The sequence below is a fragment of the Aquila chrysaetos genome, chromosome 12 (assembly GCF_900496995.4).
Source record: "Aquila chrysaetos chrysaetos chromosome 12, bAquChr1.4, whole genome shotgun sequence".
Taxonomy (NCBI): domain Eukaryota; kingdom Metazoa; phylum Chordata; class Aves; order Accipitriformes; family Accipitridae; genus Aquila; species Aquila chrysaetos.
The window spans coordinates 29,459,950-29,485,937 of record NC_044015.1 but is presented as its reverse complement, the minus strand read 5'-3'; the positions used below and the strand labels follow the sequence as shown (position 1 = coordinate 29,485,937).

At 34.3% G+C, this 25,988-nt stretch overlaps 1 protein-coding gene across 7 annotated transcripts in view; it reads right to left on the bottom strand.

The window, feature by feature from the left end:
- Nucleotides 1-25,988, bottom strand: part of USP33 (ubiquitin specific peptidase 33) — a 43,541-nt gene that overhangs the window by 11,480 nt on the left and 6,073 nt on the right. For 2 of the 7 annotated variants that reach the window (XR_003926140.1, XM_030033979.2), the window contains exons 3-19: nt 25,790-25,905; nt 24,674-24,727; nt 22,516-22,578; nt 19,886-20,038; nt 17,486-17,585; nt 14,896-14,965; nt 13,437-13,550; nt 12,593-12,671; nt 10,063-10,483; nt 9,508-9,648; nt 6,549-6,661; nt 5,092-5,264; nt 4,886-4,989; nt 4,268-4,301; nt 3,382-3,427; nt 2,466-2,646; nt 1,079-1,205 (exon numbers count right to left, since the gene is read on the bottom strand). Coding sequence is in view for 6 of the 7 variants with exons in the window: in XM_030033979.2 (XP_029889839.1) it covers nt 1,079-1,205; nt 2,466-2,646; nt 3,382-3,427; nt 4,268-4,301; nt 4,886-4,989; nt 5,092-5,264; nt 6,549-6,661; nt 9,508-9,648; nt 10,063-10,483; nt 12,593-12,671; nt 13,437-13,550; nt 14,896-14,965; nt 17,486-17,585; nt 19,886-20,038; nt 22,516-22,578; nt 24,674-24,727; nt 25,790-25,905 (2,089 nt within the window). In the remaining variant the exon portion in view is untranslated. Of the gene's footprint in view, nt 1-1,078; nt 1,206-2,465; nt 2,647-3,381; nt 3,428-4,267; nt 4,302-4,885; nt 4,990-5,091; nt 5,265-6,548; nt 6,662-9,507; nt 9,649-10,062; nt 10,484-12,592; nt 12,672-13,436; nt 13,551-14,895; nt 14,966-17,485; nt 17,586-19,885; nt 20,039-22,515; nt 22,579-23,392; nt 23,412-24,673; nt 24,728-25,789; nt 25,906-25,988 lie in introns of those variants that run through there. The other 5 variants (XM_030033981.2, XM_030033982.2, XM_030033980.2 and 2 more) reach the window with 4 other exon arrangements.

The window sequence follows — 25,988 nt, the reverse complement described above, 5'->3', positions numbered from 1 at the left end:
CAAATGCTATGAACCCAATTAAAATACATTACCTGTTTAAATTCAGATCAAAATTATTTAACAAAAACCTTAAGGTCTGAAAATGAAATTCAAGTAGGTAAGTTCACTTTCCAGCTGTAATTTAAAAATGCATACACCTCCTCTAAGCTTTCTAAAATGCTGAAAGAACATCTATTTTGTGTGTGTGGTAGTGTTTTGTGGGTATATTCTTTTTTAAAACCAAATTTTATGAATGCTATTATTTTATAATTTATTTTAATATGTTTGCCCACAATCGACTACAGTGCTCTTTCTTGGCAATAAAATATGACTTCCACACTCCTTTTAAAAGACCTACTGAGTCAGACTCACAGGCTTAGCTCAGACAGTGGCAGGTACAAGTGCTCCTAATGGAAGTTAAAACATTCTCAGAACACATCTTATTTCTTGTGCAACTCTGACACAAACTATCTTGCGGTCAACTTCTAGTGAAAATTTGATCTTAGTACCAGAAATTTAGAATTTGAAAATTGAGTTAAGTTACTTTTGTTATTTCAAGTACAAAAATTCCTTAGACTGAAGATGACAACAACATGACTTCTCGCCTTTCATTTCAACTTTCAGGACAAGACCAGCCTATAAATTCCCTGAAATTAAATTACAACACAGTAAAACCTCTGTTGTTACACATCCCATCTGCTAAAGACTTTCCACAATTCCCTTTAGAGCTCTAACAGTTAAGAGTCTGTGTGCAAAACCTCCCCTTGTGCAGAATTACTTTCCTCTAATTGAAAATGAGGTAATTGGTGGCTAGTTCTAACAGTTGCTTAAAGTTCTCTTTCTAGTCATCTTACTATGCTTTATTTATGCAGATTTAATTTTCAGTTTAAGATCCATACGTGTTTTAGCAGTGACAGAGCAAGTGTTAAGGACATAACTGAAGGATTAAGTCTCTCTCCAGTATAGGCTTTTCTGGTTGGTCCAAATCTTCCATTATAATTCTTGTGGGGCAGCTAATTTCTGAAAGCTGCCCCAACTGCTTAAAAAGTTATTTACGTACCTGACTTATATGAGTATGATCGTACTTTTTATTTCTTACCTATAGAAGAGAACATAGGCTTCTGCGTTTTGCACTGTTGATTCCGATACTTCTGTGACACTCTGGTCATCAAATTCATACCACAAATTATTTAAATTGTTGCGACAATAAGCTATATAATGTCCACCTAGAGTGTTAGAAGCAAGAGTTATTAAAAAGTGTCCAGAGCTGCCCATTTTACTCTGCAATACATGATAAGGAAATAAGTCCAAAAAAATCAAGTCTTAAATGGGAGAAATATTAAATCACTAGCAGACATGATCTGGATATTCTCTCAAGCTCAGGATCAGCTTTTTTTTCTGAATTTCTATCAGCTAGTGGAAAGTTGCACACCACTTTCAGCATACTTTTGAACTCTTCAAGCAGCTTGTTGACTAATGCACTCCTGAACCATGATAGTCAAACCAGAGTAAGACTGTCTGAATTTACCCTAATCAGTTTCCACAATGAACTCTTCAAATTTTGTATGCTTTATAATAGAAATTAGCATAGATGTGTAACAGCTACATGATATCAAGACCATACTTAACTGTTTTGAAGACTATTCATAATGTATTTTAAATTATTACTATTTTAAAATACATATTCAACTGCCAATACTTAAATAATCAAATATACACTAAACTGATTACGAGAAACATCATCAGAAAGCACTAAATGGAATATGAAAAAGCATCCAGAAATAATGGAAACAACTTCATCTAAACAATGGATACCTCAAGTTTGGGGAGTATGAGGGTGTGGGTAGCTTCTATAAAAATCTATTAAGTTTCTGGCTTCAAACTTTTCTTTCTCCTATTTTCCAAATGTTACAAATACTGGAAGCACCTAGGCAGAAATGAGCTTGACATATAGCAATAAGACCTTTATTCAGCTACTCATCACTAACCATAAATAGCAGTTACTGCCTTTTTGGGGGTTAATTGGTAGCAATCATCCAAGAGAACATGTTTTTAAAAAATTACTGGCATCTTTGTGGTGCTTTGTGAACTAAAAAGCGAGGCATAAAAAGCATCAAAACTCTAGACAAACAGCAGCTGTGTAGAACAGCCAACCAACTGGTCATCTACTGGTATGTAACATTATGTGTACATTTATACTGCTCACTTTCAATAGTGCGTATAGGTTTTTTACTTAATATTTGAGGATCTGTTAATTTTTTTTTGACCTACAATTTTATTTAAGTATGCCATACAATTTCAAAGACGTGTCAACTCTTTAAGAGCAAGCCATCTTATGGTTCAAAGTAAAAATCACAGCATTTATCTTTCACATTATAATTACCAACGTTATTCTATTTACCCTTCAGTATATGGATATCACCCTTAAACAGAAGTGCTGATGTGAATATCAACTGCAAAGACAAAACAATCAACATCATACTTACTGCTGGCAGTTCCATGATGGCAGATGACAGATAGGAGATCATAAGTCACTATTTGAGCTGGACTGTCCTTCGCAAGGAAAGGCTGAAGATCAAGGCCTTCCAAGGGAAAGGACACATGGGTCCCAATTTTTGTGGAAAACATAAGTTCATGTCTAAATCTTTTGAGATGAATGCACAATATCTGTAAGAAGGATCGACAGATTCACGCAAGAACTATACATGCTACTATTTGATATTTAATAACTGCACTGTGCATGCCATCTTTTCCTTTTATTGTACCAAAAGGATCACTTTTCTCTATGGCCTGAGGCAACTATCACAAGCGCTGTGTTCCACAGATTTTTTTTCTTTTTTAAATCAATTGCAGCTCAAGGAGTTAGAAATGAATTTGTAATTATCAAAGACTTATTTTACTGACAGTATAAAAAACCCAGTCCTGAACAGTTACTAACACTGACGCAGCAATGAACATACCTTTTCTCTTCCTCAATGCACCTATTGCACAATCTTGTTACGAGGGACATTAATTTTTCCTGATTACTGCAGCTATCAACTCATGTTTTGAAGTATAAGATTGGATTACTTTTAAAATGTAAAGTTACAAGCATTACTTATACAAAAGATTTCCAGTCTGGCTGTGGTGTTTAATTCTATGATCTACAGTATAAGTTCTGCAGGCTGACAGTAACAACATAGAAAAACCCCATTCTTCTAACTTTAGTTTTCATGTACAACATTCGCTTTCTTACAGGGTGAATAATCAAACATTGCTCACATTCTTAAAACAAATGGCAGTATGAAGATATGCTTTCACCATATAACATTATAAACACAATTTACTCCATGCAACTCATTAGTCTTACCACATTCCTAATCATGCCAAAAAAGTGCTTTAAAGTGCACATAGTAACAGTACCTCAGGAAATTTTTGCACTTTGCAGAATTTCACTCCATTTCTTAACCTAAGCAAAGAAAAAAAAAAAACAAAACAAAACAAATCAAAACAACCAATACTTAGTTCTGAAAAGGTTTTATTTTATTGTGCTAGATCAGCAAAAGTCTTAAGCTGAACATTACATTACTAAACCCAAAATATTTCTGGAATGTAGACTAGACATGGAGTAGCCAAAATGATACAAACAATGACGCTTCAGAAGAAAAGACAATCTGTACTGCTGAAAAATTCAAAGCAGCAAGTACAGATAATCAAGTTCCATCTAGCTAACAGTTTCTCTTAGCATAAAGGAAAGAACTTTAAGCTTCATGAAAGCTGATTATTCAGCAAAGAGAAACAAAAATAAACTCAGTTGGTTTCTTAAGAAATTACCCACAGCAGATCACCAGTTATATAGCAAGGAATAACACTCCTTTTCCATAAAGGGCTTTGAGCAGTCTTCAGACCACTTCTGTTTCTTGGTTCTTTAGTATTTAAAGCCATAGTGTATTTATTTATTTTTAACACACTGAGGTGACCTACGGCATATCAATGAAAACCTGCTAGTAATATAGAGGGCTAAAAGCTTTTATTTTATCAATTAAAAACAATTTAGAAAGATCTAAAATTGTAGGGAACATGAAAAAGAATTAAGCACATTTGGTTTCCAATATGGTACGGTGAGTCAGTGCTTCCTGACTCCTGCACCCTTATAATACTGAATTTCTGACAGCCAGAACACAAGGTAGTATCAAAAGATTAATAGTACTACGACATATCCAACAGAAATAAATGCCTCCTCTTGACTAACAGAAGCATTAAAGCACTCAAGACAAGTTAAAACAAACAAAGGTAAAAGCCAGCTTACTTCTTACACCTTCCACAGCTGTACATATTATCACCTGCAAATATCAGGGAGAAGAAAAACAACCATCATTCCCTAAATCCAAATAGTTATCCTTCAAGCACATATATTTGATATATAAGTTTCAAGGGAATTTATCTTTAGGTTGCGTTCAATATCTAACAGTCATAAAAGTGTTGATATAGCAACTAAATAGGAAGGTTCTTAGGTTTTACATTTTCAACTATGAAAAAGTACAGCATAATCTGAAGAGATAATGCTACATAATTTAAAAGGGAAATAATTTACTAAATCCAAATTGAGGTTATGAGAATGAGTATTAATATAGTGGTTTCTGAAATTTTTATGAACCTTCAGTGGATAAGATTTCATTAAACCAAATTCAGATTTACCTGACATTTCTAAAGCAGCTTTTATGGGCATTTCTTGCCTCAAATATTCAATTGAGTGAGAAGCTTACCTTTTTGAAATGAATGATCCCATAAGAGCAAGGAATGACTGTAGTACAGTCTAACAGGTGGCCTTTGCTTAATTGTGTGAAGCTAAGAAGATATTAATCATCTTATTGTGACAGGAGGAAAAGACCCCAGAAGAAACATGTTTGTGTAATTAACCTCTTACCCTTGAGCTCATCTCTGGCGAAAAAGGCAGCAAGACAATCTTGTAAGGTTACAACTGGACCCCAAAACCAGCTAGGAACACATGAGACAACAAACCTGAAACATCATTGACAGAAAAGAAAGAAAACCAACAAATGTTCTGCCAGAAGAGCAGAAACTGGAATTTCAAAATAGATAAATAAATAAAACAAGGTAAATATTATTTACCTTTTGAAATATTCCATAAAAAAAGCTATCCATCCCTGGGGAGCGTACGCCTCTCCACATGACCCTGCCTTGACTAGAGATGTCTGATGACTCGCAGAATGGAGTTTAGCAAGATCTTCCTTACCTGGAATAGGTAAGGACAGATCCTGAAAGGTCTCCAGGGTTACAGACAGCTAAAGAAGAAAACAAATGAAACAAAATAGAGTTAAGCTTGAAGGGAAACAGCAATTAAATTGAATTCTATAAAGTTCACTTGTAACTACTAAGTCACTGTATAGTTGAAAATTCCACTAGGTAGCAAATTAATCATAAATAAGGAGATGTAAGAATTCATTTTCTAAAAAAGAGGAAGAAAAAAATAACATTTTAGAGCAATCTTGCACATTGTTATCACTGAAACTTTTTTTTAAGTTGTTATTAATTATTTGTCTTCCTACTAGTCATACAAAGCACTACCATTTTGCCTCAGGCTCCTGTTATACAAGCTAGTCTCAGAAAGCTTCAGCCCATTGTTTTGACAGTATTTTACTTTGACATTATCTTGATCTGATGTAACTGGACTTGCTGCAAAAGAGACCCATCTGTGCATTTCCTTTCTCTCGTGCTGGATTTAGCAATCACATAGTCACAGAGTATAACATCAAGCAAACTTTAAAAATTCTTATTTGTTTTTTGAACTTGCTCACGATATTACCCTGAGGTCTCGGTATTCTTAGATGTAAAACAATGGAAGCAGTAAGGGCATGCAACTGCATCAGGGTTAGGTTTAAACCTTATGTTGAGAAACTTGTCCCCAGTGCAAAGATTTGGATATCCAATATTTTATACTATTGCTTTGAAACTGAAGTGGTCCACTAGATATATTTCGATAATTGACTTTTTTTAAAAGATCACATGTGCTGTTCTAAGTAATTCTGTGAGGGTAACTTCAGAAAGCAGTTAATGATTCATATCACCTTTAAAAATAAGTGTCTTTACTTGGATTTTTTGAAAGACACAAATTTTCTTAGCCTCAGTCTACCTAATAAGACTGTTATAGCAGTATGATTAGACTACCGTCTTTTACTTTTCTTTGTAACATTACGTACCTGAGAACTTAGGACAGTAGCAGGTATGCATTAGGATATTCAGAACATTACTAAAAACTAATCATACCTAAGTGACATTGAAGAGCACGCCTTTCTCCATCCTTGCTGTAACCAATTCTCAAAATGTTATTTTTAGCTCTGAGTAAATATCCAGCTCAATGAATGCAAGCTAGTCTAAATACAAAGTGCTGGTAGTAGCTGCTATTACTATTTGAGTAAAAAAGTACAAAACAATCTGACCTTCTGAGGAAATCTGCCACAAAAGAATAAAGTTACCAGAGAATGACTGTATTCATAAAGCCATACATATTTGTATTGGGGGAAAAAAAAAAACCATATTAAAAGCTAGAACTTCCCCTCGTTACTCACCCGATCACAAGTCAAGCACTGTACTGAGCTTATTATAGTCCCATCAAATATATCAGAAATAACACTCCTGTACTTCTTGCGCTTCTTCCTTTTTGGTGATGATACAGTTGAAACTGTAAAATGACAAAAATAAAATGCTGAAAGTAAATCAAGATACAGTGGATTCCGATTTCCTTCAACTTTGCATAATATAATTAGAGATCACGCATATTTAAGATTAAATTGAGTCAAGCCCTGTTTTCTATTTACAAAGTATTTCTTAGAAATTACAGAACCAGATTACTGCTAGTACCAGGCAATTCATGTAGGTTCGTCAAGTAGTTTATGGGGGAAAAACAGCAGAAAATTTTGCCTCATGTTTAAGTAAAACTCAGACTGCCAGTCTTGAAATCTACAGCCTGCTGCTACAAGATTAATCTTGGCAGGAATCACCCAAGGTGTAAACTCAAAAAGGCGCATTTTATCTGACATTTAGTTTGATCACATCTTTCCAGGAAGTTTTAACCATGTTGGGCTAAAGAGCTCTTACACAAGCTTACTGTATCACAACACTGATGACAGTGGGTCGAAGTACACTAAATGGACTACTAGAGTCCAGCCTAACAGCAGCTTATTAAAAAAAATAAAGTAAAACTCCAAGCCAATAACATGCGCTCCCCACCCAAATCCACTACTAACTAGGTAAACACACCAGAGCAATCTCTTGGGCTCTACAGATTACTGGAATGGTAGGCTAAAACGAAGACCACAAAACCTCTTCTGGAAACAGTATATTACCCAAGAGACCGCTCGGAAGTCTTGTAGGAGTCAAAGGCAAACTTTGCCAAAATGCTGACAGCCAGTAACAAGATAGGCAGCAAAACATAAAAATAATTACAGTGAGAAGGAAACTGAATTACTCCAATAAATCTTTCACATAGAACACAAGCTCCCAAGGCTCCTTTGCACATAAAGTGTTTGCCCATAGGCAAGTACTCTTGTCTCTTTACTGTCCAGCAGTATTATATATTGTCTATGTATCATCCCATACCTAGAAAGATTTCTAAAATAATAAAGAAGTCTGAATTCAAAAGTATCTCCAGCAGAAAGAACAGCCACTAGAAGTAATCTGAACCCTCTTTTTCCACAATATATCAGATATATTTTATCACAGACACAAACTGTCTCATAGAGCTTTTTGCCCAGAATTCTCTAAGGTTCCTTTCAATCACTCATTTTGTCAATAAACTGCTTTAAGATGGTTCTAAAGTCTTTATTTATCAGTGATGTGGAGGATGTGCTATATTTATCCACACTAACAAACAGTAGGAAGAAATGGAAGACGCTGACAAGAAGGGGCATCTTAGAATTGTGGCACCCAACAGACACCATGTGCTTTCAGCAAGGGAGAAATGGAAAAAAAGGGAATACATGTGTTGTAATTAGGTATTAGCCCCCAGACACAAGTCCTAGAACACTAGGGAATTCCCCTAGCATTATGGGGAATTAAAAAAAACAACAACTTGTGAGCTTGCAAATGGCTGCCACACTACTCTCCTAGTCAGTTCCGCATACATATCTGTTCCCTCAATACTCAATAAAGATGACCAAGAGTTAAATTCTTAGGAAGTGACAAAAAACAGTAGTCTAGATTGGAACAGACCTTTGGATATCATCTGGTACAGTCTGTGTTCAAAGCAGCTCTAGCTGAACTTTGGAATATCCATCTCCAAGAACCTTGGGGTACCTCTGGGCACCTCTGGGCTCCGGCTTCTGTTCCATTATTCACCTACTCATTGAAAGATTTTTTTCCTTCCATCTAATAGAAATTTTCCTTTCTGCAACTTGCTTCCATTTCTATTTGCTGCATGGCTTCAAGAAAAGTCTGGCTCTGCCTTTTCTATAACCACCCACAACGCTGATGACAACAGCAGTTCCCCTTTAGCCTTTCCTTCTCCAGGCTGAACAAACCCAGCTCTCTCAACCTCTCCTTGTACACGACCAACTCCAGCCACCTAGTACCTCTTCTGATAGACTCACTTCAGTTTGTCTAAAACCCTCCTGTAATGGTGAAGCCAAAACTGGAGGCAGTAGTACAGATGCAGTATCAAAAATGCTTGAACAAATGAACCAAGGAGGTCAATGATTTAAATCCATTAAATCGCCATTCAACGTCAGTGCTAAAGCATTAAAAGGATAACATGAGCATTTTCAGAACTTACCCTGGACAGCCTGTTGAATGAAACAGGATCACAATATTAAAGTTGTGGGAGCTTTTTGTTTTGGTTTGGTTTAATGCGAGCCTTAAAAGCATGTTCCAAAAGACAAGCTTTTATTAAAACAGTCTACTGTTAGACAAATAAGGGGAAAAAAAAAATATATATATTGTTTCTTGTGCCCTAAAGCTGCACTGTCTTGTATCTAAAGGCAGTAAAAGTCTAAAAATTCTGGATGCTGATAAACGCATCATACTATGGAAAGTGCCAAAAGAAATACTTTACGCAGCAGAGACAGTAACAACCAGAAAGCAGCTAGCATTTACAAGTCTATCTACGGTATAGATAGACACATGGCTCCTTAAACCTTAATAGACTAAAATGTTGACTTACTGAACTTCTGCTGAAGAACCAATGTACTTGTTCTCTGAAACATTAACTTTCCGGGGGTACTAACTTCTCACACGTTTCCCCTCTCTCCAAACCAGTGCAATTGAAAAAGTTGTCTAAAAATATTATTCCATCCTCCCAAAGCAGAGGCAAATACTATTCATGCTTCAAAAGAATCAAAATTTTACAAAGTAAAGGGAGTCTTATCATATATCCAGCTTACATAATGCTCCCTCTCCTCACAAGGGATAAGGGATAAAAAAGCCCCTTAAGAACAATACTGCATTGCTATGCAAAACACAAGAAACAACAAAATTGAAAACTGTAATACAGAGCAATTCAGTACCAGGAGGAAGAAAATAAAGGGTCTGTACCTTTTTTGTGGACTGGTGCCAGTGAAGAGGACGATGGGAATGATTTTGGAGGACTGTTTGATAAACGTGAGTTCATCCCTTCATTTGATGATGAAGTTTGAGCTGCAGATATATCATTCATGTGGACATCATTGATGTATTCTGCAATTAATATTTGCATTATTCATAAATTCTACCAAAAAATTTACTTCAGAATGAACAGACACAATGGTCATGTAATTTATTTAACCACACTGTCAGGTCACTGGACATTTAGGAATGAAGCACCATTTCAATTCACATACCTTTTAAGTTAAGAACAAAACCAAAAAACCCCACTCTTCTGGGTTATCTGAAACCGTACCCAGTACAAATCTTTAGCTTTTCAAGGGAATTCAAATTGAATTCAGAAAATCTAAACCAAAAAAAATAAATTAAGAAAGTGCATTGTTTACAAGTAAATCCACCTACCCTATTTGACCTATGCCTCTACTGTATTCTACAACACATTTCCACTCACACAGATATTCTAGCTAAGAATTCAACTATTTCAATAACACATTAATAATGTATTACCTGAGAATCTGCTGTGTATCTGTACTTTGACAGTTCCTTGATTATTTAAACATTCAGTGGTCTCTGAAGCAGTGTTTGCGTCTTTTTCCAAGTCTTCCATAGAATTTGTTTGTTTAAGCTTGTTGCTTGGTATTTTTTCTTTCTGCCAGTCTTTGGATGTGACTGAGTTGTTATCATCATCCTGAATTAACATGGTTGTCTCTGCAGGATCCTCTAAGACAGGTTTAAAAATAGCGTCATTTTCTGTTTTATCACAGGTACCACAGGATTCACAGGTCTGAAAGCCTACATCTGACTGGCTCTTGTCTTCTTCCATACTCTCTTCAACACTCATCGGATGGGCATCTTCCAGTTCTACAACTGGTTCTTTAAGTTCTTCATGAAGCAAATCCATTAGACAACGCAAAAATTCTTGTGCATCCTAGGATTTTACAAATGTTACAATATTATTCCATTATATTTGGAAGATATTAAAGTTATATCAGGAAAAGATACAGATAACTAAAGGGAAAGCTATAGCTGGCTGTTAAAGAAGAATAAATTCCTCTGTCCCATATCTAATGTTCAAAAGAAATTTCATTTCCAGACTGCATATTTGTTTCCTGAGTCCATTTCTTGCATGTCACATGTAATGTTATCATACAAGTTTCTTCCAAAACACTTAAATTCCCAAAAAGCTTATTTCAACAACTTTAACAAAAATATTGCCATAGCTTACACGAATGATAAACGTAACTCAAGCAACTACCAACACTGTGGTCAGAATCCAGCTTTGCTGGTAATGGAATGCTTCAGGGACAGTCTTTTAAAATGTTACGCAGCATCTTCAGCAAAGCAACCAGAGCCTTGCTTTCACTGGGTATGGAAGTTCCAATTGCATCATACTGTCAACAAGATTTTAATTCTTCTTCTCAAGCCTGGACGGGATTCCTCAGCTATCAGTGTTTCCACGAAGAGCTGTCAAGTATTACTACAAGTCTAATCCATATTTGGAAATATCTTAAAAGCCACCAAATTTCAACAATCCAGGCAGCAGGTTGGTTCCTGGCAATAGAGAATATCTAACAAAGCAAGTACAGGAGAAAACAATAGCCTCTTCTTGGCAACTACTACTGCTTCTATTTTCTTCCAGTTTCCTTTTTGTATTTTGTTTGTTCGTAATAACAACTTTTGCTGCTCAACATTCCCATTCATCACAGCAATTAGTTATTAAGCTCACAACTGCTGACTAGAAAACATCCTTTTTCTTAAAAACTACAACTATCAGATTTGAGTTTTGGGTAATGAAAAAATCTAATATGCCTATTTGCTGGTAATCCTTTAAAAAAAAAAAAACAAAACTCAAATTAACTGATAAACATTCGTCATAGAGCAAAAGAATTCCTTTTTCTCCCTGAAGATTGGACATGGCTGCCCAATTGGCTGCCCAACTTGGCAAGGCTGGGCAATAGGAGAGTGTTGGTCATGAAAGACCTGCTTTGTTTTAACTGTTGCCATGAAACCTACTAAACATACAACTGAAGCATGATCCAGGCAGAACCTAAAAAGGTTCTCAATAAATGTTGCTCTGCATGGAAAAAGACATTCCCATCAGTGTTAAAAGCTGCAAGAACCAAGTTTCCATACAGTTTCTTTTTAGTTATCAAGATTGATTTTCTACTTTTCCAGAAATTCATGTGGCTCTTAAGAAATTCATGAGTAAATTAAAAAACCACTGAGATTACTATTTAAACATTTTCTTTATAGCTACATGCAGCATTTGAACATTAAAACGTGTTCTAATCCTCCAACTCCACAAATATGAAACATGCTAACTCAAACAGCAAGATTCCTTTGAATAACAGCAGATTCCTGGAAGATATTAGTAAGCTTTTCTAATTACAGGGTTTAAATTTTTCCTCTAGCCCAAAAGCTTTTAATAAAGTACTGCAAACTGTATAAATTCAGCAAGATACTGTATGAAGGATCAACTGAAGAATGCCTTTACTATATAATAATCCATGCCTATTTAACAAGTTACCAACTGACAGTTCCCACAATACTGCTTATGAAACACACATCAGTGGTTTTGTTTTGGCTTTTTTCAAAGACACTAAATGAAAATTGGATACTATGTATTTATTTTTTAAAAAAACTTAACTGGTAGATGAATATAAAAAAGTTTATTATATTCTTTTTTATTTCTGAACACCTTTACTTTGTTTTCTGGGACTGCTCAAATATTAGCAGCACTATTTCACAAAAGGAAAAGGTTTAGATATATGTTATTTTAGTTTTCCTGAAAAAAGGGAAAAGGAGTTATTCTTGAAAGGCCTTCAACTTCTGAGAATTTGGTATAAACAAACATAATACCCGACTTAACTGTTGATGGTTCCGTTCCAGACGATCTACATTTGAAACATATAAACTAAAGTTTATGTTGCATTTGCTTTAAACAAATATAGGAAGCATGGTATCTTAAGCATTAGATTTAAAAATAAGACATAACTTTATGGTTTAGGCAGATTTAAAAGATATCAGAAGGTTTTACCTGTTGAGAGTAGCCTCGAAACGTTGGATTAACAGTTTTAATTCCTTGAAATAAACCAGTAGGAACAACAGAACCAGGCCTAAAGAAAAAAAAAGGTTAATATAGAAATATATATAAAAAAGCAAGCATTTAAGTGGACTTTTCTATCTTTACTGGGATCATAATTTTACCTGCAACTGACCTATAACACATCTAACACCAATAATATTAATCTTAACCAAACATAATATCGGTATTGAATTATTAACTATACAATTTTTTTTAAATCTGTCATCTAACAGAAATAGAGACTGTATCAGGCCTTTTATGCCACATTGCTTGTCAGAGAATCAGATGACAAATCAGACATACTCTTGGTACCACGTACTATTACCATTTCTTTACCTTCGTACTTATATTCTGAAGTACTTTCTTAGACAGAGATAACAGAAATTCCACATAATGAAATAAAAGAAATTGATAAAACATTGATACCGAATGAAGGACATACAGGGGATAAAGTAGTTAAACATTTTAGATGTATTTCTGGCAGATATAAACTTATTTTTAAAAGCTTAATGTTACTTTGTATAGTGTTTATCATGTATTTCTTGTCCGATCTTCCTTTACTACAATTTACATCACTTATTTGTCCCATCTTTGGTAAGTATGAAAAAGATCAGGCTAGAAAGAGTGTTTTATAAGAAGTGTTTAAATCCGGCAAGTTAGTCTTTCCTTCCTTAATTTACAAGAGTAGTTCTGTCATACAGACAAAATAAAAATTAGAAACCTAGGACAGATTAATGCATCCTTCATGACTCTGGAGTTTATTTATAATCATTTCATCACCAAAATGATGCAATACCTGCTTTTGTGCCAGAGTTCTGTCATCAGCTTGAGGTAACTTTTACAAATTGCCGGTTTCTTATCTGTTCGCGCTAAGCCTCCACAGTCAAGAAAAAAGTGCGTCAAAGGTGGGCTGATTAAAAAGAAGAAAATAGGATTTGTTTCGGGTTGTTTCAGGTCGTTAAAATACAAGAGGAAATCCACATTTCATACAACACTATTTAAAAAAAAAAAAAAACAACACTAATACTATTATGTAATTGAACAATTAAATCTCCTACATCCTTAAATGCTGCAACCAAACATTTCCTAGTAGAACAACTTCAGCAGTACAGCAACATTGCTCCTCAAACGTACTCTGACATTTGTTAAAGCACCAGAATTGTCTAATGGGATTCAAATTCAAGGCAATTCCTCCTAGCCATCACAGAAGTACACATGTACCACTACAGCAACCACCACCATAAGCTTAGTCCATAAATAGCATCTTAAATCTTCTTTTCTCTAGAATCCAATAGTGCCACATGATGTTTGTAGGTAAATAATTTATACTTAAATGATTACTATCTGTTTGCTTCATGCAGTATTGCCAACTCACATACTCTCTCACTTCTCCCCCCTTTCTGAAGTCAGTCCCTCATACAGATTGGACCTAGTTTTATCCAAGAAAGGAGATAGATATCCCAGCATACTTTCAAAATTTGGCATTTCTCAACAGAATAATTTCCTCATGATTAGATGCCTTGTCCACTTCTTTACCTTCTAGAGAGATTTCCCTCAGTTCTCCTCTCCCTCAGGAAAGGATCTCAGTGAGGTCTACTTAGCCCTGTATCCTGTCTTGGATTGCAGCCAAAAGCAGATGCATACAGTAAGCATATATGATATATGCTCAAGTACTGTCTCCTCCTAAACCATTTCTAGTGCAAGAAACTTTAGACTTGGATAGTTTTTTTTCTCTCTTCAGCTTTTGTAGCTTTCTCCTTCGTGAACTTGTCTGGTATCCCCACAGGATGACAAGATTTTGTATTCTAGCCATTCCTAGGATGATTTAGCATAGAATGTTCCAGATGCATTGTTTGTAATGACTGAATTTGGACCTTTTGATCTTAGCGTGTCTCTTCTTTAATTAGGGTTTATTCTTATGCATTTCCTTTGATTTCTTCTGTAGCAGAAAAAAAAACCCAACACACAAATTTAATAGCTTTTATCAGATTTTCCTCTAATTTCTAGAGCTGCATATATTTTTATTTAGGACAGTGAGGAATTAGAATGAAACAGGGAAAAAGCTGAGTAGCCCATATACCATAATACTTTTTTTCCCCTATCAGTGACACAATTGTTTGTAATACATAAGACTAAGATTTAGCAAGTACACGTCTTCTTCCATGGTAGTGCAGCACTTCAAAATCCTTAAGTCCATCTTCAGAAAATGCACGTATAAGCAAATATAAAATTACATTTACAATCATTTTCCTTACCAGTTGGAAAGAGCTTGTAAAGCTGCATTCATATAACAAGTGTTTCCAATATTTTTTAATCCTGTTAGACCTGAAAAACAGAATGAATATTCAACAAGTCTGTTAATCCAAAACAAGACACATTAAGGAAAATACTTCCTAAAAAATATGTACTAATTAAAATACTCATGTAACAGTTCTGATGCCAATTATAATGCAGAGTTGTAACTAAAAGAAACATAGGACTCCTAAAGGAATACTAATCTAACTAGAAGTAGTAATTAAGTGTTTTGATTTTGGCTGACTAGAACACTTTAGACAAGTAGATTGTATTGCATCTTACTAACTTTTGATGTTTTATGACAGCTGCAGATTGTAATTTAAAATACATTCATCAATTATTTTTTTACTTTAACTTAAAGATTTACCTGTTCAGTTAAATTGTTGCTATGCTGTGTTTGTAACCATTAATCATATTACCAAAAGCTTCTCAAGGAAGATTTCATTCTTCTGTCTCAAGTTCATGCTAGCAGTCAGATTACGCTAAACATTCAAAACCTACTCAGCATGTGATTATCTCAGAATCAGAATTATAATTACCTATGATCAGTCTTTTTTCTATGCCAATTATACACCCTTATTTTTATACAGACTGCTCAGTTTAGACTTCCCCACAGAATTTATTTTCAAGCCCAGATTGTTTACTTTCTTTACTAATGTCCATATAGTTTTTCTACTACATAGTAGAAAAGTTACAATTAACATATATTCTTTCAGTGATTATGCAGTCATGAAAAATGCTCTTCCAATATTTGAGAGGCTGTTCAAAAAAGTCATAATTACCACATGAGCTCAATTTTAAAAAATTCATCTGAAACACCTGCTATTCATAGCTATTGAAGTGTTAAATTAACGAAGTAAGTAATAACAAAACAAAATTGCTTTTGTAGGAGAAAACAGTAACATTTATAAGAAAAGAATCAGTAAGACTGGAAAACTTTAAATATTCAGCAATCAACACCATTGGCTCTATGCAATCCTTGAAGTATAGGAACTACCCCAATTATTTCAGTCTGTGGCAGAAAAATAAAACCTCCTAAGAAAATGCTTTCACAGCTAAAAACCAGTTTGGTTATTTCAGTTGAATTTTTTAATACACAGAACTTCATTTTCAAGTTTTAAAAGGTTTTCCTATCTGTCTGAATGGAAATATAGTCCTGCTTCCCACATCCAAACCTGCATTCTGCCCTTCCAATTTCTGCTACAAAAAGGACAGTCATTCTTACTGAAATTGGAAAATAAGAACAGTCATAGGATTTTTTATTATTTTTTTTTTAATTTTTTTTTTAACAGCAGAAGATCTGTCAGGAAGATACTCTCACTGCAGTTTTCCAGCCTGCAGTGTTGCAGGTAAAGTTTTTTAATAGACTTCTTTTCTTGCAAAGATATATTCTAATATTTGCTTCATCAAAAGCATTTCAAAAGAAATTTTAAGAATAAAGTTAAAATGGAGCTAAAGAGTTTTTTCCTTTAAATTTAAGAAATGTATTAACACAGTCACATCAACATCACTGGGAACTTTAATGCAATTCTACTTGTCTATTACTTCTATACGAGTTACATTCCCAAAAACATTAGTAGGACAAGAAGATACACAAATACACACATTGGTAGGACAAACTAACTAGGCAGATGGCAAACTAGTGGGCTGGTGACATATCCAGAAAGACCATGCCAGACAACAGAAGGGGCAAAGTAGGGATTTTTGGCCAATGCCAGCAGACTTAGGAGAGGGAAAGCTGGTAGTAGATGAGTAAAGGAGAAATGAGGTCCATAAATTAGAATAACTCTTTTATAATCACTAATGGAAAACAAACTGCTGTGACATATGCATTGGCATCTCAAAACCAATAGCTTAACAATTTGCTGGTCAGATTTTTCTGAGAAAATGGTAGTTAGAAATACTTTCTTTACTAACAAATACACATATCCTTTTCTAAATGATCAATACCAATTTAAGATTTGTAAAAAATAATAATTATTATCTTCTCTTATGAAATGAGAAATTGAGGCTTCACTGTTTGGGGTTTCATCCACTCTTATTTTCATCTTTACAATAGCTTAATATTAGGGTGAGGTAACCCTTTATACCAGGAAGTTTGGCAGTGCACAAAATCCATTACTGAAAAGGAGAAAACAAAAAACCAAAAACCCATACTGGGATACTACAGGCTCAGAAAAGTTACCCAAAATACAGGATAAGGATTCAAATCAGGAACCTTTTAGGACAGGAGAAAACATTAGAACAGATTTTAGAAAAAACTACTTTTACCAGAGTGGCTAGAACACTAGTTACTTTAAACGTTACTCCAACATGCTTTCTTATTTTTGTTGCTGCTTGCACGGGTGCACTACATTTATCACTGCAGTCTCTGCTCTGAAGGTAAGTAAAGATTGCTGCAATAAGGTGAAACTAAAAATAAAGGTCTTAGTTGGAGCAGAATAGGAAACAGTTCCACTTAGAAGAGAACTAGTACATAACTGGAGAACAGACCTGGAGACATACACATGTCATAAAGGGCAATAAAGCACTGGATTTTGCTTTTATTACCTCTAGTCTTTAACTCATCTTCTTCCACTTCTATATCTAAGTCATCAAATACAGCTGCCAGCGGAATCTTCAGTGTGGGATTACTAGGTATTTTAAAATCCTTGTAAGGAGAATAATAAAAAAAAGTATATTTACTTGTATTTATCAATTTTCCTCTTAATTAAGCTTACATATAATTTCACCAACAAATCTAGAAACTGAAAATTATGTGAATGAATTTTGAAATCTCACTGCACAAAGTGAGAATAGGATTCCACAGCTACCCTGATAAAGTTTACTAAGAAAAACCTCACATTTTTGTCTTCAGATTAGCAGTGACAACATTGCATGATTTTATGACAACAGCTGAAGAATCAAAACAAAGCAAGTTATAGTATTTCTTTCCCTTGGATAACCAGTAAGCCAGCACTGAAAAGCTAACACAGTAGCCATCACATAAAATTTAGTGTATATATTTTTGATATGCCACCAGATGGCTCACTACATTTAACAAATTAAACTGTTGGAAGCAAAATATACAAATAGAAAAACAAAGTATTAGGCAGGCAGACATTTATTGCATGACAAGCTCTTTTTGTGAGCGCAAGAGCACATAAATAAAAATTCTAAACAAAATGTTTGACAGACTTTGTAAGTTCTACTGATTTTTCTGTATATTATACCCATTTTCTTGGAAGATTAAAACAGGTCAAGTATAACAGAAGTTCAGAAGTCTGAACCCAGCTTTATATCAAGTCACCAGAATTTCTGGACGACAAAAATTTAAAAAAAAAAAAATTCCAATGGTACTATTCCAATTGAGCTGCTGGCATTTTATGAGAAAATGATCAGATTATGTTCCTATTAAATGCTAAACTTTGAAGTGAAAATATTAAAGGATATTTCCTCTCTACATATATTGAAAAACTGCCCATTTTTCTGTCCAACCTGTGCATCGTGGTATCTCTTCCATAGCTCTACGCCTCAAGCAAAACAATTTAGAAATACCGTACTTGTACTTGTGTCAGTTTTAACCAAGTTACCTGTCGTTTTTATGCAAGTACATTAAATATGCGATAAAGAAATAACAACTTTTTTTCAGATACAGGCATTATACCAAAAAATTATACTTAAGAAATTGCAGTATAATGTTCTCCAAGACAACACTTATCTAGAAAAGATATTATCAGTGAACAGCACTGATGCCAGCAAAGACTAATGTAACCAGAAGATAACAAAACAAATCTAAACAAACCTTGTTGAAATTGCAGAAGAACGAGACAAGAAAATAGCATATTTCAAAATTCTCTGTATAACGTCTGCTTTGCTTATTTTTTTCCTCTAACTTGTCTCCAATACTAGCTAATGCTTTATTCATTATCTTACTCTTCAGCTACTACATTAATTGTTAACAAATGTAGAGTTAGGAACAGCTAAGCACTTTTATAAAGGCTTGTTTTTGATGCTATAATCATATAAACCACTACAATCTTAAGCCTGGTTTTACTTGACTAATATGAATTTCCCAGATACTGGCCATATTTTTCTCCTTGGCATATTTATACTCCTTGGCAATCCTAAGTGTCATAAAACACTAATAGCATTCCCCTGATTTCTAGTTTGATATGTATTTTTCCACATTAATCTAACACAATATATTTGTCATTCTACCCCAAAATTAAACATATACATACAATATACACAAGTTACTACTGCCTTCTTAGTGAATTCTTGCATAGTAGTTAAATTTTTACCTGTTTAGGAGTGTTTGTGTGTATACCACTCTACTGGAAAAATTTTCACCCACACATATACATACACAAAAATCAAGATCTTTTCAGTCATTTATCAAAACTGAAAACTAGACATGTTTAAACCTCAGAGACTAAGTTATAGGAATCCCTTTAAGTGTCTTGTATTACTAGCTAAATGAGATTAACAATTCGCATATATTTCTCTAAAAGTACAAATTCATTTATACAAGCACAGTATCTCAGGCAAGTATCCATAAACACATACTAAGGCATTCTGCTGCTCCCTGAAAGTTAGCCAGCAATTACTGTAATGAGTTTTGTAAATAACATTTTCAAGAGCTGACAGAATGGGGAAGCACAGGTGAACTATTCTAATCTTGTAACCTTAAATTTAAACCTGTGCTTTGTCCGTATCTTACAGCTTATTGTAGATTACAAACAATTAGACAATAAGATGAAAAAAGCATTCTTAGGAAGCATGCAGTACACAGAGACAGAACACAGAAGCTGGGTACTGTCTTTTTCAAGAAATTTTATAAAAATAGAGAGAAATTAATAGAAAGTTCAGCCACAAGAAAAGAGGAAAAGTCAGCCTCTCACTTGAGAGAAGACACAATGTTTACTGCAAAGCTACAGCTGCCTTTGTTTCACTGGGTTAAAAAAATACCTGCACACTATTTTCTTGTGCTTGGTGAGACAGTCTTGGATTTGGTAGTGGAGAATGAGATCCTAATTTTCTATCCAGGAATACCTCCTTACTACAGGCATAACACCAAACACGGAGTGTAGTAAGGTTGACAGTTAGACAGTGTTTTGTCTCCTAAAACAGAACAAAAACCAAAACTGTGATTCAGAAATTTGGAATAATTAAATATTGCTACATGCAAGCTAGAACAGAAGTATTAAAATTTTAGATCTTTCAACAATGAAACAAATATGTATGTTAGAATATTAAAAAATAGCAATTCAATTACTGAAATTTTAGCACAAACTATCCAACACTCATTTTTAGTACAAGTCACTCAAATTAGCAACAAGGCACAATCAGAATCTAAGCCACTGTCATATCTGACATGCCTTGGTGTAATTACAAAAGTAAGAAGAAAGCCTATTCTCAGAAGTGTTACAGTTCACAACAAACCAATTTTCCAGGAATGTCTGCTATTGGTCATAACGGCAGCTAACTCCTCTATAGTAAGGGCAGTGTTTATTTCTACTGGTTTGCTGTAGGAAATTCAAGCTATTTAACAATCAGAAGAGTAAGGGAAGATTTTCAGTTCAGCTACAGTAAGAGGTGTTCATATCAAAACAAACATCTTAACTCAGTTCTTTTGCTGACAGCTTCATACTGTGAATCAATATAAAAATTTGACAGATGGAGAATATTTTTACTGTTCTAATCTTCATCTTTCTTTTTTTAACCTCTTTGCTTACTGTATGATTGTGCACACAGTTGCTATCATCCTCCAAATATTTCCACCAATCCTTCCTGTATTTCTTCCTTATTATGTCAGCACCAGCCAGGTTTATAGATGACAGATTTGCTAGAAATTAGGCAAATACTACAACTGCTGCAGGATGCCCAGGTTCCTCCTCCCCTCATTTAATAAGGCTTTGTACAAGAACAATGTTTTTAATATAAACTGTGGGCTACAATTTCATTAAGCAGCCCTCCCCCTACTAAAAAACATCAAATTACAGAAATATCTCAGACAATTTTAATCATGAGAATGTGCTTGATTCTGCAGCTTCAGCTGCATAAATAATTACAAGTCTCCAGAGGAATGGCTTATGAATTTTCTTCAAGTGGACACAATGAACATGATTATTTGCAGTACAGGGACCCTTGCTGGTGGAAACTAGAGTAAGCAGAAATAAACTGATTCACATCAACCTTGTTTCTCTCATTTTAGTGAGTTTATTGAGATTTTTACTGAAAAAAAAAATTTAAATCCAGAAATTAAGTAACATGAAAATCAAGACAAGGATGTCATGGACAGCAAGCAACTATCCTTTCCTTTTCTCTTACTTGGCAAGTACATAACATTGCTAAAACATCATGTAAAGCAGGAATAAACTACCGTAGAAAGCCAAGAGGTATAAAATTGTAGGCAAGAAATTCAGGGACCATCTGTTCCCCAATTGCACTACAAGCTGCTCGTTTATATATCTATTGTAAAGGCTTTAGAACTGTGATTGAGCTTAAATAGCTGGCAACAAAAAATTGTATTTATATAGATTTATATTAATGCACTATCAATTTGTATAAATATGCACTGCTCTCAAGGCCTTGCTTAAAAAAAAAAAAAAATCAGGAGTGGTGGTAAAATGCAGTCATAAAGCATACTTCTTGTAAAACCCTGGTATATACTATTTGTTCATTTTAATATTCGCCAGGGGTTTTTTTTAGTATTTTTAGGGACCAAAAATTGCTCAGTGTGGAACCTTAGATGTATTTTCTGACAGACGAACTGTAAATTGGTGGCAAGAATTTCATTTAATCAGATAGTCAGCAATTCTGAAATGACATGTTAATAAAACTGCCATCCCTCTGTCCCCAGTATATTTGTTAAGAGAGAATGATATATCTCATTTGCTTCATTTTGGCAAGCGTTCCACTTGTACATGTGTGTGCACAGAACAGACAGTGAGTTTAAGACCCAAACAGATGCATTCAAGCTGTCCAACCTTGCCAGAACTTGGCATGCTGGGGAACATAGTGCACACACTCCACTGCTCCTACCAAGCTGGATCCAAAATCAGGACATAGCAGGAAAGGATATGCTCAGCTCAGTCTACACGTTCTTCATCTGTAGCCACTGGAACAGGGAGCATAATGCAGAAACAAAGCACCTGTTTCTGATAATTTATACTTCCTATCTTACACCTGTTCAGCTCTCATCTTCATTAATCCAACTTCTCTCCTCTTATCCATCAGGCAGCCGCAATCCTAAAAAGTTAGACTGAAGTAGTGAAGTACTACATATAAACTGAAGTACTCAAGAAATCTTTTGTCCATTGCATCTTGAAAATCATCAGTAATTTTCACCATGTTCTTTTAAGGAGCACAATAATGTAAGGATTACACAAATAATTATGCAGCTGCACAAAGACTGTATACTCACATAATCCTAAAATAGTAAGACCTGCTTCTATAGATGAAAAACAATCATAGCTAATCAAACTTCCAAACAGTTATACTAACACAGGTTATTGACTTCATTAACATGAGTAAAAAAAGTTCTCTAACTCTACTTCACTGCTTCAAGTAACTGTATTACTAGCAAATATGCATACCTGGGAATGGGTGGTACTGTGATCAACATGGGATTCACCACAGCCAACATATGTACATCTGTTCTGTTGAACAAGATATGAAGAAGTATACAGAATTAAAAAGTGGTGTCAAACAGGTTTACAGAATAGGAATATACTGCCAGTTCCTTTAAAATTTACTCTAATTTCAAACTTTCAGAGTCCTACACAAACCAAGAGACATGCAAAGTTAAGTGTTAAAATAAATATCACCTAAAGCAAATAAGAACACTGCAAGATTTAACTCAACTCCTCTCACAGGTGGGCAGTGTTAGACATTAAATGTGTTTGGAATATAATTTTTTGGCCATTTTGATATATTTATTCAGACTAAGGTCGACATGTATTTTTTACAATTCATTACTTGGTAGAGATTTTTACAGAAAACATGAAGTTAGTCCAGTGTCTAAAATACTGAACTGCAACAGCCTCAGAACATGACACATTTATAAAAAAATGCCTGTATGTCCCTATCTGCAGTGCCTACATTGAAAAGCATTACTTCACAATTAATTAGGTTTTTTCACTTTTAAATAAGAGTTTTCAGCACTATATGGTTAGAGTACTTACTACATTCTAGTTATAACATGCAAAATAATTGTTGATATTAATTGTGCTAATTGCAAAGCATATTTGGCTGAGTTGAGTGTGGAATCTTGCAGCTGCCAATCTTCAAGCAATTTTCATTAATTCCTCATTTGCGTGAGTCAAGACAATCACATAAGAGCGTGTTATCTGTATAACTCTCTAACCATGTTAATTTATACAATCAAATAGCAGCTGAACACAGTCGATTTTCTGTATTAAATAATCACAGACATTTGTTAAGTTACAGATGGTTAACATGCTGGGATCTCACCATGTTTTTCTACTGAAAAAGGTGAAGGCAAGATGCCAATTCATCCAAGAGAAGATATATCACAACATGACACTAAGTGTCCTACTGCAATTACAAAACTCTCCTATGGAAATGTTGGTATGAAATCGAGTTTTTCAATAACAGTTTAAGAGCTATAAGTGAAAAATAAAAAACATGTTTTAAGCTTCACAGCATTTCCCCACCTGCCAGGTTGATTCATCCCTGAACACCTCTTCCAACTCCCAAGAGGGATTTTATATGTAATTAAACTTCAAGCCATCTAACAAAAAGACATTAAACACTGTTTCTTTCCCCCTTCATTTCTATCTCTTATTGATAGAAGGAGCAAAATAATCTGATCTTTTAATTGTTACCATAATCTACTTAAAAGGAAACTAATGAAGTAGATTTTTAAAAATACTCATACATACACCTAAATGTTGGCATCTCAGCCTAGGTGTCTTCCTGACAGGACTTAGACAAAAGTTGCCAAGAAATGAAGTCAAGCCTATAGAGCAAAATTTCAATCTCTGGAAACAGCTGTATGTCCGAAGAACGCAGGAGACATTTTAAAAACTAAATTAGCTACATACTTTCCTCTTGGTATCATAGATTAATCAGAAGCAACATTTTCAGAACCTTTTTTTTTTTTTAAATACACTGAAAATTACGTTTTTTGTAGACAGCAAGAAGAGTAAGGCAAAAGCATATTTAAGAAAGAACTATATCCAGGCTAAAGACTGTACAAAATTCGTACAAAGTTTGAAGAATGTTTATACAAGCTTCTGCAAGTTTCAAAATAAATTTTTTTCTTTGTTCTGCTCAAGAATAAAAAAGTCAGAGTATGTATTTTTATGCTGTAAAAAGTCAGCATTTACTGCTAGATGTTATTACTACAAATGCTAAGAGAGGCTTATAGAAGGTAACTTAATTCAGGAATAATATATTGTTTTTAAGATCTACAGACCTGGCGAAAAGATTAAAAAAAAAAATTTTAAGAGCTAAAAAAATACCATAACTGAAGAAGAAACCTTAATGTGCTATATCCAAAAAATCTCATTTAAAACACAGTATTCTTAAATTACAGGAAATATGTACCTGATAGAGGGTAAAAAATTTTAAAAATAGAAAACTTCATGTACAAGATGTTTTGCTTTTAAATAACTTAAAGAAACTCATTTAAAGAACTTCATTACAGTTGTTTATTTAAAAAAAACACTACCAACTTTATCTACAGATTACTAGAAAAGGACCCTACTATGGAATAACAGAATGACTTACCTCTAAGCATGCCCAAAGGTTGGGTCCTCTGACTTTACAGTCCTGACAAGTGCCCTATTAAAAGTAAACACACAGAGTATTATTTCATTTACTTTCACCAGTAAACAACAACTTCAAGACAAAATGAGAAAAAAATACTGTAAAGCTCAGTATCAGCTGTACAATTTTAAGACAAAAAAAAGGATGTGTTGATAACCAGCCCAATTTTTCTTTGCTTCACATAATCTTAAGATCAGCATATTTTTCTAGTAAAACATTAGATAGATCTGAGTTTTCATCTTAAACCAAAAATTGTTCTTCTAAATAGAGCATAAACATATATCATATCACATTATTATAAAATCCTCAAATTTGGTCTTTCCTATAAATTTAACATAAAAAGAAATGAAAGTGATAACTTGTAATAACTGCTTATCCCTATTTGCAGACAGTCAACACTACCCGCAAAGGTTTACAAAAATAGATGCAACATTAGAGAAATGCTATACCCAGCATCAGCAGCAAATTAACTGTTAGAGTTTTAAGATAAAGAAATTTAGCACCACGGACAGAAAAAGGTTGGCTTTTCATCACCTCCCAGCTACTAAAATGGGTTACAAGATCTTTCTTTGTTCTATTTATTAATACTAGCTGGAAACCAAGATTTCAGGTAGGGGCAGTTTCTCAAACTGTGACTGCTCCATCAAAAAGTGAACTGTTCTCCAGGAAAAACTTAAGCATAAATTTCTTTGTTACAGTTTCTACTTGAAGTCAAGTCAGTTATACTATATTACATTAACATTCCAAATAACTGCTACAATGGCAGTGTCTGAAAATAAAGTTCAGCTTGCTGTTATGCTAACTCTTTTAACTAATATTTCCATTAAAACATCACTTGCTTTGGAAAACACTGCTGGGAAACTTACTCTTTAAGTACTGAAAAATAGTTTTTCAGTTTTATCAAGCCTATAATTCTTCCCGTACTTCATTTAAACCTTACTAATCCAGTACAGAAGATTTTACCCATGCTTAACACTCAAATGCATCTTATAACCAATAATACATGACAAGATATGTAGCTAAAATAAGTGACCAGAGTTAACTGTGATAGGAAGAAAGTAAGCTGCTCCAACTCACATGAGATTTCTGTATCAGTTCCTCTTTTGTTATCTCACCAACTGATTCCAAGTGTGGGCAGTTGCTTCCGGGCGACGACATTTCAGAAGCTGGGATTTTCAAGACCAAGGAATCACTTGTCAACAGAAGTAAGAATGAGTAAACCCCAATTCCTTACAGTAGGCAGCAATATTAGGTATCTAATATGCAACATAAACAT